The 14,029-nt window shown below is 36.7% G+C and overlaps 1 protein-coding gene across 1 annotated transcript in view; it reads left to right on the top strand.

Annotated features, from left to right (window-relative positions):
* RNF17 (ring finger protein 17) overlaps positions 1-14,029 on the top strand; it is a 116,757-nt gene that overhangs the window by 47,860 nt on the left and 54,868 nt on the right. The window contains exons 16-19 of the mRNA XM_061170939.1: positions 2,065-2,218; positions 5,598-5,713; positions 7,263-7,383; positions 10,006-10,126. Coding sequence (XP_061026922.1) covers positions 2,065-2,218; positions 5,598-5,713; positions 7,263-7,383; positions 10,006-10,126 — 512 coding nt within the window. The remainder of the gene's footprint in view (positions 1-2,064; positions 2,219-5,597; positions 5,714-7,262; positions 7,384-10,005; positions 10,127-14,029) is intronic.

Genomic DNA, 14,029 nt, shown 5'->3' with positions numbered 1-14,029 from the left:
TATTATATAACTCTGAAAATCAGATCACCCCCCACACACATCCTGGATTTAAAATTGTTGAAGACTAGTAGTTGGTTTATTTTAAGACTTTTTCTAACTATTCTTACAAATACTATTCCTAGTATGTGATCAGTGAAGTCTCTCTGTTCTTTTGGCTTGTGTTCAGCAAATGTTTATGTTGATTTCCTTGAATGTTGAAAGCTTGATTGGGTGTTTGCTTGGGTGCTATAAGCCTTTAACTGTTTCCCAGAGCTCTAACAAAGTTGGTTCAGATGGTTTCTCATTTTTTCAGTGTTTCTGTGGGGGAACGAGAGCTTGGAGCTTCAGAGTCTGCTGTTTTGCTGCTGTCATTTCTCTATTGAATTTTCCAATGTTCCATTTGGATAATGTGTTAATGGAAGAATATGAATAATACCTACTTAGAAATAAAGGTTTACAGTCTGTGCATCCAGACCTCCGTCCATTTCCTCCATCACATATAGTAGTCCCCCCTTGTCTGCAGGGGATACAAGACTCCCAGTGGACGCCTGAAACTGTGGACAGTACTGAACCCTGTATATTTGATGTTTTTTTCCTATACATGTATACCTAAGATACAGTTTAATTTATAAATTAAGCACAGCAAGAGATTAACAACAATAACCAACAATAAAATAGAACAATTACAACAATGTACTGGGGGGGAAAAAAAGAAAGGTTTAAAATGTTGTGAAAATAATTTATATGAAATAACAAAAGATTCAGAAAATTTCCACTTGCATTATTATACCCACAAAAGAGAAAAACTTCAGTTTTTGACCATTTGAGATGGATTTTAAAATATTTTTCATCTTAAGAATTGGTATTTGGAAAAATAAACATTGGTTTTGTTTTAGGAGCTGTGTTTTAAGTAGTATAAGAACTTCAGGAACTATGTTTTAAAGTAACCAAATAGTCCCATTTAATAAGATAAAGCTCTATTAAATTATGCAGTCATTTCACAAACTCTACTGGAATGATTGATTTAAAGAAGATTTATCAATTCACATTAAAACCATTAGATGGATGGCTGATGGGAAATTGGATATTCATACAATGCCAAAGTAGTACTACATGAATTACTTGGTGACCACAAGGGAAAAACGTAACTGTATAATGAAGGGATGAGAATCACCAGCCCTTTCCGTAGGTGAATCTTAGCATATCATTAGTGAGTCAGTAATATTATGTCTTGATGTGTTGCAACTTGACGTATTCTAGCGAAAAGGTTTGGCTTGAATCCATCAAACTTGTAGATATAACTCTCAGTTTGGGGGAAATTCCAGGGATAGGCCCTACTCAATGGAGGAACAAGATAAATAACAAGATGAAAACATAACCACAGAAATCCAGAAGATGGGGCATTCTGCAGAAAAATAGCACACTGTCTTTAACAAGACAGGGTCATTTTAAAAAGAACACTACACTAAATTATAAGACTTATTGAGATAACCAAATATAACATGTAGTCTTAGATTGGATACTGGGTTTGGTCAGTTAGGGAAATCTAATATGTTCTAGAAGTACTAGTAGGAACACTTACTGAAGCAGAAAAAGTGAGAATTGATAGAAAAAAATGCAGATTATCGAATTATATGTATGGTATGGTCTCATTTTTGGTACATACAAAAGTATGGAAAGTGTGCTTAGAAAAAGATCTAGGAGCAGGAGTTCCCTGGTGGTCCAGTGATTAGGACTCAGCGCTTTCACTGCTGTGGGCCTGGGTTCAGTCCCTGATCGGGGAACTAAGATCCCGCAAGCTGCACAGCGCAGCCAAAAACGAAAAAGAAAAAGACCTAGAAGCATGTACATTTTAGATATCTGGAAGAATATGATTTTTAAAAAATTTTGTTATGTTTATATATGCTAATTTTATATACTACTTCTGTAACAATATTTCAAATATAAATTACATGACAGTTTATATCTAATTCAATTCTAATATTTCATAATTTTATGAGCAGTGCCTATAAACATGCAACACTTAAATTTTAAGTTTCTATGAAACTACAGTGCTTTAATCCCTGCTTTAACTCTGTTTCTTAGATAGAGAGCCTGGATTTTTTATTTCTATTAAAGACAATTGAGGAATTCTATAAAAATGAAGATGCAGAAAATCTGGAAATCCTCTGTCCAGTTCAAGATCAAGCCTGTGTAGCTAAATTTGAAGATGGAGTTTGGTACCGAGCAAAAGTTATTGGTAGGAAACTGCACACTATTTCCTCAGTGAAATGTTATGCTTAAAAATTAATACCATTTGAGTCAGTACAAATTAAATCATGGAAGTGATTATTATTTGATCTTACCGTTTTGCTCTTTAGAAAGTTAGCAATAGTGTTGATAGATGAACCTCTGGCTCCTTAGATTTCATTCAATTTGACTAGGACTTAACCTTTTTTTTTTGTTTTCTAACGTTTGCCTTATTTAAAAAGTTAAATAGTGCTAAATGACTTACACATACTCCACTCTCCTCCAAAAAGGCAAATACTTTTTGTCGTTTATCTGTGTTGTTTCTTCTAAATAATATGTAATACTTTGTAGGTACTTCAGTCTTAGGTATTAATTATGTTAGATGAATTTTAGATCTCTTGTAGCTCTTTTGTCCCTTCTCTCCCCCCACATAGTTATTGATGTATCACAATTTTTAGTTATATTCTTATTCTATGCAAGTATTTTCAGTGCTACTCCCTAAAGTATACTGTAATTCTGAGTTAATAATTGCATCAGTTTTTCACTTTATTTTCTTTTATTGGGTTGGCCAAAAGGTTCATTTGTTTTTCCCGTAAGATGGCTCTCATAGCACTTAGTTGTCTTTAACTTCATTCGAAACAATTTTGTTAGATTGTATTGTGACAGCTGTCATATCAGCGTGCATTTTTAAAAAAACTTATCAAAATTGGTGAAATTTGTGTAGCTGTTTTAGTTTTGAAGATGGAAGAGAAAACAGCATTTTTGGCATATTATGCTTTATTATTTCAAGAAAGGTAAAAACGCAACTGAAATGCAAAAAAAGATTTGTGCAGTGTATGGAGAAGGTGCAGTGACTGATCGAACGTGTCAAAAGTGGTTTGCGAAGTTTCATGCTGCAGATTTCTCGCTGGACGATGCTCCGCTGTCAGGTAGACCAGTTGAAGTTGATAGCGATCAAATAGAGACATTAATTGAGAACAGTCAACGTTATACCATGCTGGAGATGCTTTTGAGTAGCTGACATACTCAAAACATACAAATCAAGGATTGAAAATCATTTGCACCAGCTTGGTTATGTTCATCGCTTTGATGTTTGGGTTCCACATAAGTAAAGCGAAAAAAACCTTCTTGACTGTATTTCCGCATGCAATTCTCCACTGAAACGTAACAAAAACATTCCATTTATAAAACAAATTGTGACGGAGGATGAAAAGTGGATACTGTACAATAATGTGGAACGGAAGAGATCGTGGGGCAAGCGAAATGAACCACCGCCAACCACACCAAAGGCCAGTCTTCATCCAAAGAAGGTGATGTCGTGTGTATGGTGGGATTGGAAGGGAATCCTCTATCATGAGCTCCTTCCGGAAAACCAAACGATTAATTCCAACAAGTACTGCTCCCAATTAGACCAACTGAAAGCAGCACTTGACGAAAAGCGTCTAGAATTAGTCAACAGAAAACACATACTCTTCCATCAGGATAGCACAAGACCGCATGTTTCTTTGATGACCAGGCAAAAACTGTTACAGCTTGGCTGGGAAGTTCTGATTCATCCGCTGTATTCACCGGACATTGCACCTTCGGATTTCCATTTATTTCGGTCTTCACAAAATTGTCTTAATGGAAAAAATTTCCATTTCCTGGAAGACTGTAAAAGGCACCTGGAACAGTTCTTTGCTCAAAAAGATAAAAAGTTTTGGGAAGATCAAATTATGAAGTTGCCTGAAAAATGGCAGAAGGTAGTGGAACAAAAAGGGTGAATATGTTGTTCAGTGAAGTCCTTGGTGAAAATGAAAAATGTGTCTTTTATTTTTAGTTAAAAAACCGAAAGAACTTTGTGGCCAACCCAGTAATCTATGGCTACATTTTCCTAGTAGTTTAAAACAATTTTCCACATGATTAGGCTTTTCAGATAATGCTGGTTTGATTTTTTTTTTTTTTTTTTTTTTTTTTTTTGGTAACAGTGAAAACATCCTTCTATTATCTGCTCCAATTAGACTGCTTGTCCCCTAGGCTTGTAATTCTGGGAGTTTATTTCACTTGTTTTCCTGAATTGGATTGCTTGTTTTCTGGATCCCATTTACCTTTTCGGTTTACTTCCATATTTTGGTGGAGCATTTTCCTCAGAATAAATGGAAGGGAAATTTTGAGACCTTCCATGTCTCCTGATTCTACTCACACATGATTGATAATTTGGGGAAAACTGTTTTTTAAATCCCATCCCATATCCATTTGTTTGTTCTTGTTTAAAACCGCATCTGCATTCAGGGACTTGAGGAATGGTAAGAATCTAATGGTGTCGTTACACTTGAGATTTTCTTTCTTGCATGAGGATTCCACTGGAAACAGGGCAAGGTCCCCTCACCTCTTTACCTTACTCTTAGGGTACACACGTCTTCTCAGGTACCTGAGCTGCTTGAGTGCCATCTCGAGCGGTGCCAGTGTTGTTCCATCTGCTTTCACTTCTACCAAGGGGCAGAGAATGCCCAGACTTTTTCCATTTTGAAATTACATGTACTGTATTAGTTTTTAAATTTGAAAGTAATGGCAACAAGTTTGGTAGCATTGTACATACGTGTGCTTAGGGGACTAAAGTCAGTCATATTCTGAGTATTTACAAAAAGGTCAGTTTATGATAGATCTTTATTCAAACTTCGGTGTGTTCAAACCTTCCAGAGGTTTCTTTGGTATCCTTTAAAATATGAAAACTAGTTTCACATAGAGGTTTGTTTCTGCTCATTTTTCACAATATCCCCAGATAATTTTTTTAAATTTCACAGTTAGATATTATTATACGAATGAACCTGTGTCTTGATCATTAAGTCTTTTGCCTTGTTTGATTACCTATGTTGACTAACAAACATTAAGTGCTTATTTTGTGCTTGGTTCTTTGCAGAGTACTTTAAATAGGTGAGTCCTCAAAAAGAGTCTTAATAAGATTTGATTCTATTGGCACACCCACTCTACAGGTGAAATAATGAGGCCTACAGAGAAAAAGTAACTTGCTCAGGGTAGTATCTTAGAGATATTAATTAGCTTTCTCAGAGTCACATGTCATTTAAGTGTCTAACTCCAAACCTAATTCTTAACTTTTAGGCCGTAACACCTAGCATTTGATGGCTATTTTGTTATCCTGATTTTGGTTGTCCTTTAGATATCTTTAAATTGTTAGTTTCTCATTCACCGAGTCTGAACAGGTATGCATTATGGTTGATTTTGTGAAGTTCACACAAAGAGATAGAGATATTTTATACATTAAAAAAATATTAAGTTTGTATGTTGAACATAAAAGCGTTCGAATCTAGTTGATTGTAGATCAGTCTAAATTTTGCTAGATAATTCTTTTTTTTCCAAGTTTGTGATTTCCAATTTCATAATTTTTGAAGGATTGCCTGGACATCGTGAAGTTGAAGTTAAATATGTGGACTTTGGCAATACAGCAAAAATAACACTTAAAGAAATGCGTAAAATAAAGGATGAGTTTCTGAATCCTGCAGAGAAGGTAATCTACTTATTATAAATCATAGGGTTAGAATATTAGCACAAATATGAAAGTATTTTTAGAAGTTATTTTCACTGTAGAAATGTTCTTTTAACTTCACTTTTTCTGTAAATAATTTCTGATTCATGGGCTATAGAAAAGAGTCTCTATAGTTACTGTTTAAAAAGTAATATGTATCTTAGCAAATAAGCATTAATTATAAACGTGTATATATTTGTGTCTTTATAAGTACTTACTGGTCTGCAGGTTTTAGTGTTATTTTGAAATATCTGTATAAGATAGTAAGAATATGATATGTGAAAAAAACTGATTACAAAAATGATTTTACTGTGATCCCATTTATGTTTTTTTTAAAAAATATTTATTTATTTATTTATTTATTTATTTTTGTCTGTGTTGGGTCTTCGTTTCTGTGCGAGGGCTTTCTCCAGTTGCGGCAAGCGGGGGCCACTCTTCATCGCGGTGCGCGGGCCTCTCACTATCGCGGCGTCTCTTGTTGCGGAGCACAGGCTCCAGACGTGCAGGCTCAGTAGTTGTGGCGCACGGGCTTAGTTGCTCCGCGGCATGTGGGATCCTCCCAGACCAGGGCTCGAACCCGTGTCCCCTGCATTGGCAGGCAGATTCTCAACCACTGCGCCACCAGGGAAGCCCCCATTTATGTTTAAGTATATATAACGTGTGCCAGAGAAAGAGAGAAGTCTGGAAGAATACGTATCAATAAAAAACTTATCCTTCTCTTGGAATCCTACTCCCCAGAGATAAGTTTAAGGAGGTTTATTTCCTAATTCATATACTCCTAGTATTTGAATTGTTATTAAACAGTATTTTTCATTTAAAAATGGGTAAAATGATACAGGAAAAATTTGAAAATACAGATGAGTAAAATGAGGGGGGAATCACTCAGAATTATTCAATATTTTTGATATATATACTTCTAAGATACATCATCTGTGTTTTTAAGAATTATGGGATTAGACTATATATAGTCCCATAACCTGATTTTTCATTTAACAATGTGTCATAATTCTTTCAATGGATGCTTATTATTCCAGTATCTGAGTATACAATAATTCATTCAACAAAATTAATTAATTTTCAACAGATTAATTAATTAATCTGTTTTTTTGTTTGTTTCATTTTTGGTTTGGATTTTTTTTCATAGGTAATTGGGGATTTTATTTTTTTAATTGATGTACAGTATTATATAAGTTGCAAGTGTACAATATAGTGATTCATGATTTTTTAAAGTTATACTCCATTTATAGTTACTGTAAAATATTGACTATATTCCCTGTGCTGTATAATATATCCTTGTAGCTTATTTTATACATAATAGTTTGTACCTCTTAATCCCATACTCTGTTGATTCCAACTGTTTGCATTTATAAAAGTACTGTTAGAGACATCTTTGGACATTTATTTGTTTTCTAAATATGTATTAAATTAAAATGCAAAGTTTAGTTTTGTACACGTTTAACACTTTATTTTAATTCTAAAATAACTCTAAATTAAGTTTACTTTCTTAATGGTGCAATTTTGTTTGACACAGGCAATTAAATGTAAGCTGGCCTATATTGAACCATGTAAAGGGACACTGCAGTGGTCAAAAAAAGCTAAAGAAAAATTTCAAGAAAAGACTCAAGATAAGTTTATGACATGTTCAGTCATTAGTAAGCTATTTCCATTTTTATTTGTTGCTATATGATCATAATTTTAAATAAGACTAACATTATGATATAACATTTGTCAGATCTTATAATAAATTCAGTGTGTCATCAGTATGAGTAGTGAGAGAGAACATTTATTGAGAACTGGGGACAATGGAATAATATCTTCTGCAGGCTCTAGAGCCTAAAATCAGCACATGAGGCAAAAATTTCCATTGAAGATCAAGTCACCCTCAGCGTGGCCTTTTGAAAGCCCTAAAGCCAGGAGTTAGCTTCTCTTGTTTCTCTTTGTTTTTGTCCTGGGTCTCTGTGCCTCATCTTGGAGTGATGGATGCTAAGGTATAATTTGCAGGAAAGTGAGGGGAGATGGGACATAACTGGTAAATAGTTTTTTTTGTTTTTGTTTCATTCTACTTGAGGGAATTTAAGTATAGGCTCTCGGCATGCCATTTTGAAAAAAGTTGCTTCTTTTTTGGAACAGTTTGGGTCTGAGATACACAGGCTGAGCGCTAGCCCACAGTTTGGTAACCCAGCAAGTTTAATGGCAAAATCTGATCTGAATTTACATGAAGATACAATGCTATATGTTGTATTGATCTCCTTTACAGTGAGATATATTCCACTTCAGGATAGTCATGTTCGCTTCTGAGCTGCTGCCTCAGAATCACTGTGGGTATTACAAAATAAGCAATATATGTTCTATATAGCTTTTCTCAATTTGAAGAGTTCTGAAACATGTCTGGCCCCAAGGGATTTGGATGGGGGATTTGAAAGCTGTTATTATCTGGGATTTTGATCTTTTCCAAAGCTGTGACCAACGTGGGCTGTGTTGGTCTTAACAAGTACTAGTGCAGGATACACACGAGCATGGTTACTTAGGGTTGACTTAAGGGATTTCCAAAGGTACTTTTTACTGTATCCATTTTTTTGATTTTCATCATACTCCCATCTAGTAAACCCAAAATATCATGAGATTATTAGCCTGTTTTACAAGGGAATTGAAGCTTAAAGATCATTGCTCAAGGCCACATAACCTAGAAATGATTGCATATTTGTGTTAATTTATTCACTTTAACATAAGACATTGTTCTGACGTAGTAGTTCTGTTGAAGAGGAATATGATGATAGAAATTGTACCCTTAGTCTATAGAATTTTTATGTCTGGATTCTCTGATATAAACAGTAAATTAAGGGCCTCTTAGTCTTGAGTAATCTCCACTGATTTTGAGCTGACTTTAACGTGCTTTAATTCTGCTTCTCAGCTTTCCTTTTGGTATTTTATTCTGTTGGTTTTTAGCTCTCCCTTTAACGTCTCCTCCCGAGGTTAACCCATGAAGACTTGACTCCTGGGTTTCTCTCTTGACTCCCCCTTTTTCATTCTCAATTACTTGTTATACCAGTAATATCTAAACACAAGTTGTAGTGTATCTTAACCTAGAAAATTTGATTTAAGGAATGCCAGAAGGCCCCACCGACCTAAAACATCTTTCCCCATTAACCTGCACAGTGATGAGATTAGTATACATTTTTACCTTACAAAGCAAGAGACATTTAAATTTTAATTAGGAGCAGAGCAGGGAAGATGGTGAAGGTACAGCACCATGGGAAGCTGGCCCTGTGGAATAAAGAACTTGTGCACGGGCAGTATGAAATCAAAGCACTAAAGGGAACACAAGAGATGGAAAGTGAGATTAGAGTTTACTGAGGCTCAGAGTTGCTTAGCTTTTTGTTTCTAGATAATTTATCTGGTCCATTAAAAAAGTAGTCAGGAATGATTTTTCAGCTCTTGAAAAAAAGCTTTCTAACATGTATTCTTATAACTGGGTAATACAGGATGTTACTGCTGGTAATGACTTATCTTTTTATTTGGAATCGTCATTCTCTTAGCACCTGCCAGCTACTATTGTATAGAAGTATAGGCATAAACTGATCTCAGTGCATAGAACTGTGTGTTTCCTAAAGAAATTCCTCTGTCATTTATTCAAATGCATATTGAGCAGGCCCTGTATGCTATGTACTATAAATAAGTAAATAGGCACACGAGGTGTAACTTCACCCTCAGCTAACTCCCAGTTTAGATTAAGAAATAGACCTAATGGTTTGTCCTAAAAACAGAAGGATGGGGAAAAATTCCACTTAATGCTCTGGGTTGAGTTTTTGTTGTTTTAAACTTTGTGCTGTTTTTTTTTGTTGTTTTTTGGTGCCATTCTTATAAAAGCTGTAAAACTTCGCAAATAAGCACTGGCCTGAATTAACTTTCATTCATTTCTTTTGTCCTCTGGAACTTGGCAGAATCCAATAAAACAGTTTAAAAACACAACAGAATGCTGCTTCAATAAATGTATGTCACTATGTTTTTTCTGAATCTAAAAGCTTTAAGCTGCTTTTGGTTCATTATGGAACAGTACACAATAACCTAAAATGAAAATTTTATTAACATTGGCAGTTCTTTTATGTGTGAAAAATGCTACTTTTACCCCTAGAGAGAGACTGACATTATTGAGCAGGAAACCTCATGGATGCAAAATGAAGGAAATTAAGTTCTCAGGTTTTTAAAAATTGCTTTTTAGTATATTTTGGGACATATTTATTTCTTTCCCCAAACTAGTCTTAATGGTTTTACAGAAATTCTGGAAGACAATGTGCTCTTAGTTGAGCTTTTCGATTTTCTTGGTGCTCCTGGAATGACTCCTACCAGTATTAATGACCAGCTAGTCAAAGAGGGCCTAGCATCTTATGAAGTAGGGTAAGTGGACCTGTAAACTTTTATTTTTAGTTCATATGTAACACTTCACAAGAAGGGAAACTGGCATATCATTCCCCATTGATTATCTGCTTAGGCTATAGACTTGGGAGCTTTTCCCTGTTAATGGGTCAGTAAAAAGAGAAGGAAAAATAATTGGAGTCTTTAGCCTAGTGGGAATAGAGTGGCTTTTTCCTTCATCTATAAGGGATTCTACAACAACAAGAATGGCTCCTGGAGATGGAGGGTGCTTCTAAGAAAAGGAGACTGGCATCTTATTCTCGGTGGGATGTCTGCTTAGGTGGCCTCCTGAACCTTTTGTGAAGAGGATCAGGAAGAGAAACGGCAGGGTAGAGCGTGAGCATAGTAGTAGAGAAGCCCATGTTCTCATCTGGAGAAATGTGAATTTTTCCTGGGTTCAAGTAGATACTTTCAAAGAGACCCAGGCTTGAGCCATTGTGCTAATACCCAGGCCAGGCCAGTGGTTGAGGCGACCCCAGAATCAGAAGAGCAGAGTGGTGCTAGGGAGGGTGGGAGGGTTTGAAGTCAAGACACAGCAGTTCTTCCACAATAGTGACTTGTGCAGTGAGGTTGGCCCCTGAGGGGTCTTCTGAAGAACTCCCTCTCACAGCCATTAAGAAAAAGCCAATATTTGATAACACCCACACGTGATGCCTGCCAGGGTAAGCCAGAGAAGCAGTGACATGACACCCAGCAGAGGCCTGCAGTGACATGCTTAGCATGTGGTCTGGCTCTCCCCCCGCCTCCACCCTACCAAGGGAGGAATGGAGCTAGTAGCAGAAGAGAGGGCCTGCCCTTTTTCCACTGTAGGTCCTAAGCGAGGGAGGGAAAGAAAGGAGGGGAAACATTTCAATGTATTGGACTGAGTTTTCTTTTTTTTTTTTTTTAAAGTAGGGTTATTGAGATATATAACATATACAATAAGAAATTCACTCTTTTTAGGTACAATTATGAGTTTTGATAAATACATATAGTCATGCAACCATCATCACAGTCAAGATGCAGACAATTTCCATCACCCCTCAGTTCCCTCTTGTGCCTTTATGTAGTCAGTCTCCTTCCGCCACACCCGCTCCTTGGCAGCTGCTGATCTAATTTCTGTCTCCATAATTCTGACTCTTCCACAACTTCATATAAATGGAGTCATATAATATTTTGCCTTTTTGTGTCTGGCTTTTCCATTTAGCACAATGCTTTTGAGATTCAGTCATGTTGTTGCCTGTATCAGTAGTTCTCATTGCTCTGCTCATTTCATTGTATGGATGCACCACAATATTATATATTCACCAATTGATGGACATTTGGGCTATTTCCAGTTTGGGGAGATTTTATGAATAGAATTTGCATACAGGTGTTTGTGTAGACATATGTATGTTTTCTTTTCTCTTGAGTAAATACCTAGGAGTGAAATTGCTGCTTGTAAGGTAAGTTTATTTCTAACTTTATGAGAACCTGCCAGATGTTTGTGTATGAGAGTTCTATTCTCCATTCTTGCCAGCACTTGAATTTATCATTTTGTGTTTATACTAGCCCTTCTGATAGGAGTATTGTGGTATTTCATAGTGGTTTTCATTTTAATTTCCTTAATGACATTAAGGATCTTAACAAGTGCTTATTTGCTGTCTGTATCTGTTCTTTGCTGAAGTATCTTTTCAGATGTTTTGCCCTTTTAAAACATTGTTGCTTACTGTTATTGAAATATGAAAGTTGTTTATACATTCTAGATACAAGTCTTTCATTAGCCATGTGTTTTGCAAATATTTTCTTCCAATCTGACTCCTAAAGTGTCTTTCAAAGAGCAGAAGGGGGACTTCCCTGGCGACGCAGTGGTTAAGAATCCGCCTGCCAATGCAGGGGACACGGGTTCGATCCCTAGTCCGGGAAGATCCCACATGCTCCGGAGCAACAAAGGCCGTGCGCCACAACTACTGAGCCTGCACTCTAGAGCCCGCGAGCCACAACTACTGAAGGCTGCTTGCCTAGAGCCCGTGCTCCGCAACAAGAGAAACCACCGCAATGAGAAGCCTGCGCACCGCAACAAAGAGTAGCCCCTGCTCGCCGCAACTGGAGAAAGCCCACACGCAGCAATGGAGACCCGACGCAGCCAAAAATAAATAAATAAATAAATTTATTTAAAAAAAAAAAAAGAAGGTTCTGGTTTTGAAGTTCAGTTTTACAGTTTTTTTTCTTTTATAAATTCAGGCACTTGTGTTTAGGTAAGAAATCTTTGCCTAACCCCAGGTCATAAAGGTTTTCTCCTGTGTATTCTTCTGAAGTTTTATAGTTTTTTGTTTCATATTCAGGTCTGTCACCCTCTTTATTCTGTTAGATAGGCTTTGTTTTCTGGAGCAGCGTTGGGTTCAGAACGTGGAGCGGAGGGCACAGAGTCCCCGTGCGCTTCCTGCCCCGCGCGGGCACAGCCTCCCCGCCATCATCAGCCACCAAGGGGTTGTGTGCGCTGCTCTCAGTGAGGCTGCACTGATGTGTCAGAATCATCAAAGTCCATGGTTTATATTAGTGTATGTTCTGTGGGTTTTAACATAATGTAATGACTTGAATCCACCATTGTAGTATCATGCAGAGTATTTTCACTGTCCTAAAACTCTGTGAGAGCCTATTCATCCTTCCCTCCCCTCTAGCTTCTGGCAAGCATTGATCTTTTTACTGTCTCCGTAGTTTTGTCCTTTCTACATTGGAAACATACAGTCTGTAGCCTTCTCAGATTGGCTTCTTTCACTTAGTAATATGCACTTAGGGTTCCTCTGTGTCTTTTTCTGGCTTGACAGCTCATTGCTTTTTAGCACTGAATAATATTCCATTGTCTAGTTGCACCACAGTTTATTTATCCATTCACCTACCGAAGGACATCTTGGTTGCTTCTAAGTTTTGGCAATTATGAATAAAGCTGCTATAGACATTGCGTGCAGGTTTTTGTGTGGACATAAGTTTTCAACTCCTTTGGGTAAATACCAGGTAGCACAGTTGCTGGATCCTATGATAAGAGTATGTTTAGTTTTATTAGAAACCGCCAAACTGTCTTCCACAGTGGTTGTTCCAGTTTGCGTTCCCACCAGCAGTGAGTGAGGGTTCCTGTTGCTCCACATCCTCGCCAGCATTTGGTGCTGTCGGTGTTCCAGATTCTGGTGGCTCTAGTAGATGTGTAGTGGTGTCTCATATTTGCTTCAGTTTGTATTTGCATAATTCTTACCTCACACTATACAAAAAGGCTAGCTTAAATGGATTATACTCTTAAAATTAAGAGCTAAAAGTAAACTTCCAGAAGAAAAAAGGAGGAAATCTTCAGTACAGTGGATTGAGCAAAGATATCTAAAGACACCAAAAGCACAGTCCATAAAAGAAAAGAAATGATAAGTTTGTCCTCATCGTATTTAAAACATGTACATTTCAAAAGACACTATTAAGTAAGTGAAAGACAAACAACAGACTGGGAGAAAATACTTGCAGAACGTGTCCTATAAAGGACTTGTATTTGGAATTCCTAGAACTCTTAAAACTCAATAAGAAGACAGTCCAACCAAAGAAAATGGATAAAATGTATGAACAGAGATTTACCGGAGAAGATATACAATTGGCTAATCGGTACATGAAAGATGCTCAATGTCATTAATCATCAGGGCAATGCAGATTAAAGCCATAATGAGGTACCATTTCTCCCCCACTAGAACAGCTGTTATATATAAGACAGGCAATTACAGATGCTGGTGAGGACGTGGAGTAACCCTCATTACTGGGGGACGTAGAATGGTGTGTAGCTCTTTGGAAAATGGCTTGTGGATGTCTCAAAATTTAAACAAAAAAGTACCATAAAACCTAGCAATTCCTCTCCTAGGTATCTACCCAGGAGAAATGAAAACATATGTCCAT

Source organism: Eubalaena glacialis, chromosome 16 (genome assembly GCF_028564815.1).
Source record: "Eubalaena glacialis isolate mEubGla1 chromosome 16, mEubGla1.1.hap2.+ XY, whole genome shotgun sequence".
NCBI lineage: Eukaryota > Metazoa > Chordata > Mammalia > Artiodactyla > Balaenidae > Eubalaena > Eubalaena glacialis.
This window is presented reverse-complemented; position numbering and strand designations above follow the sequence as displayed.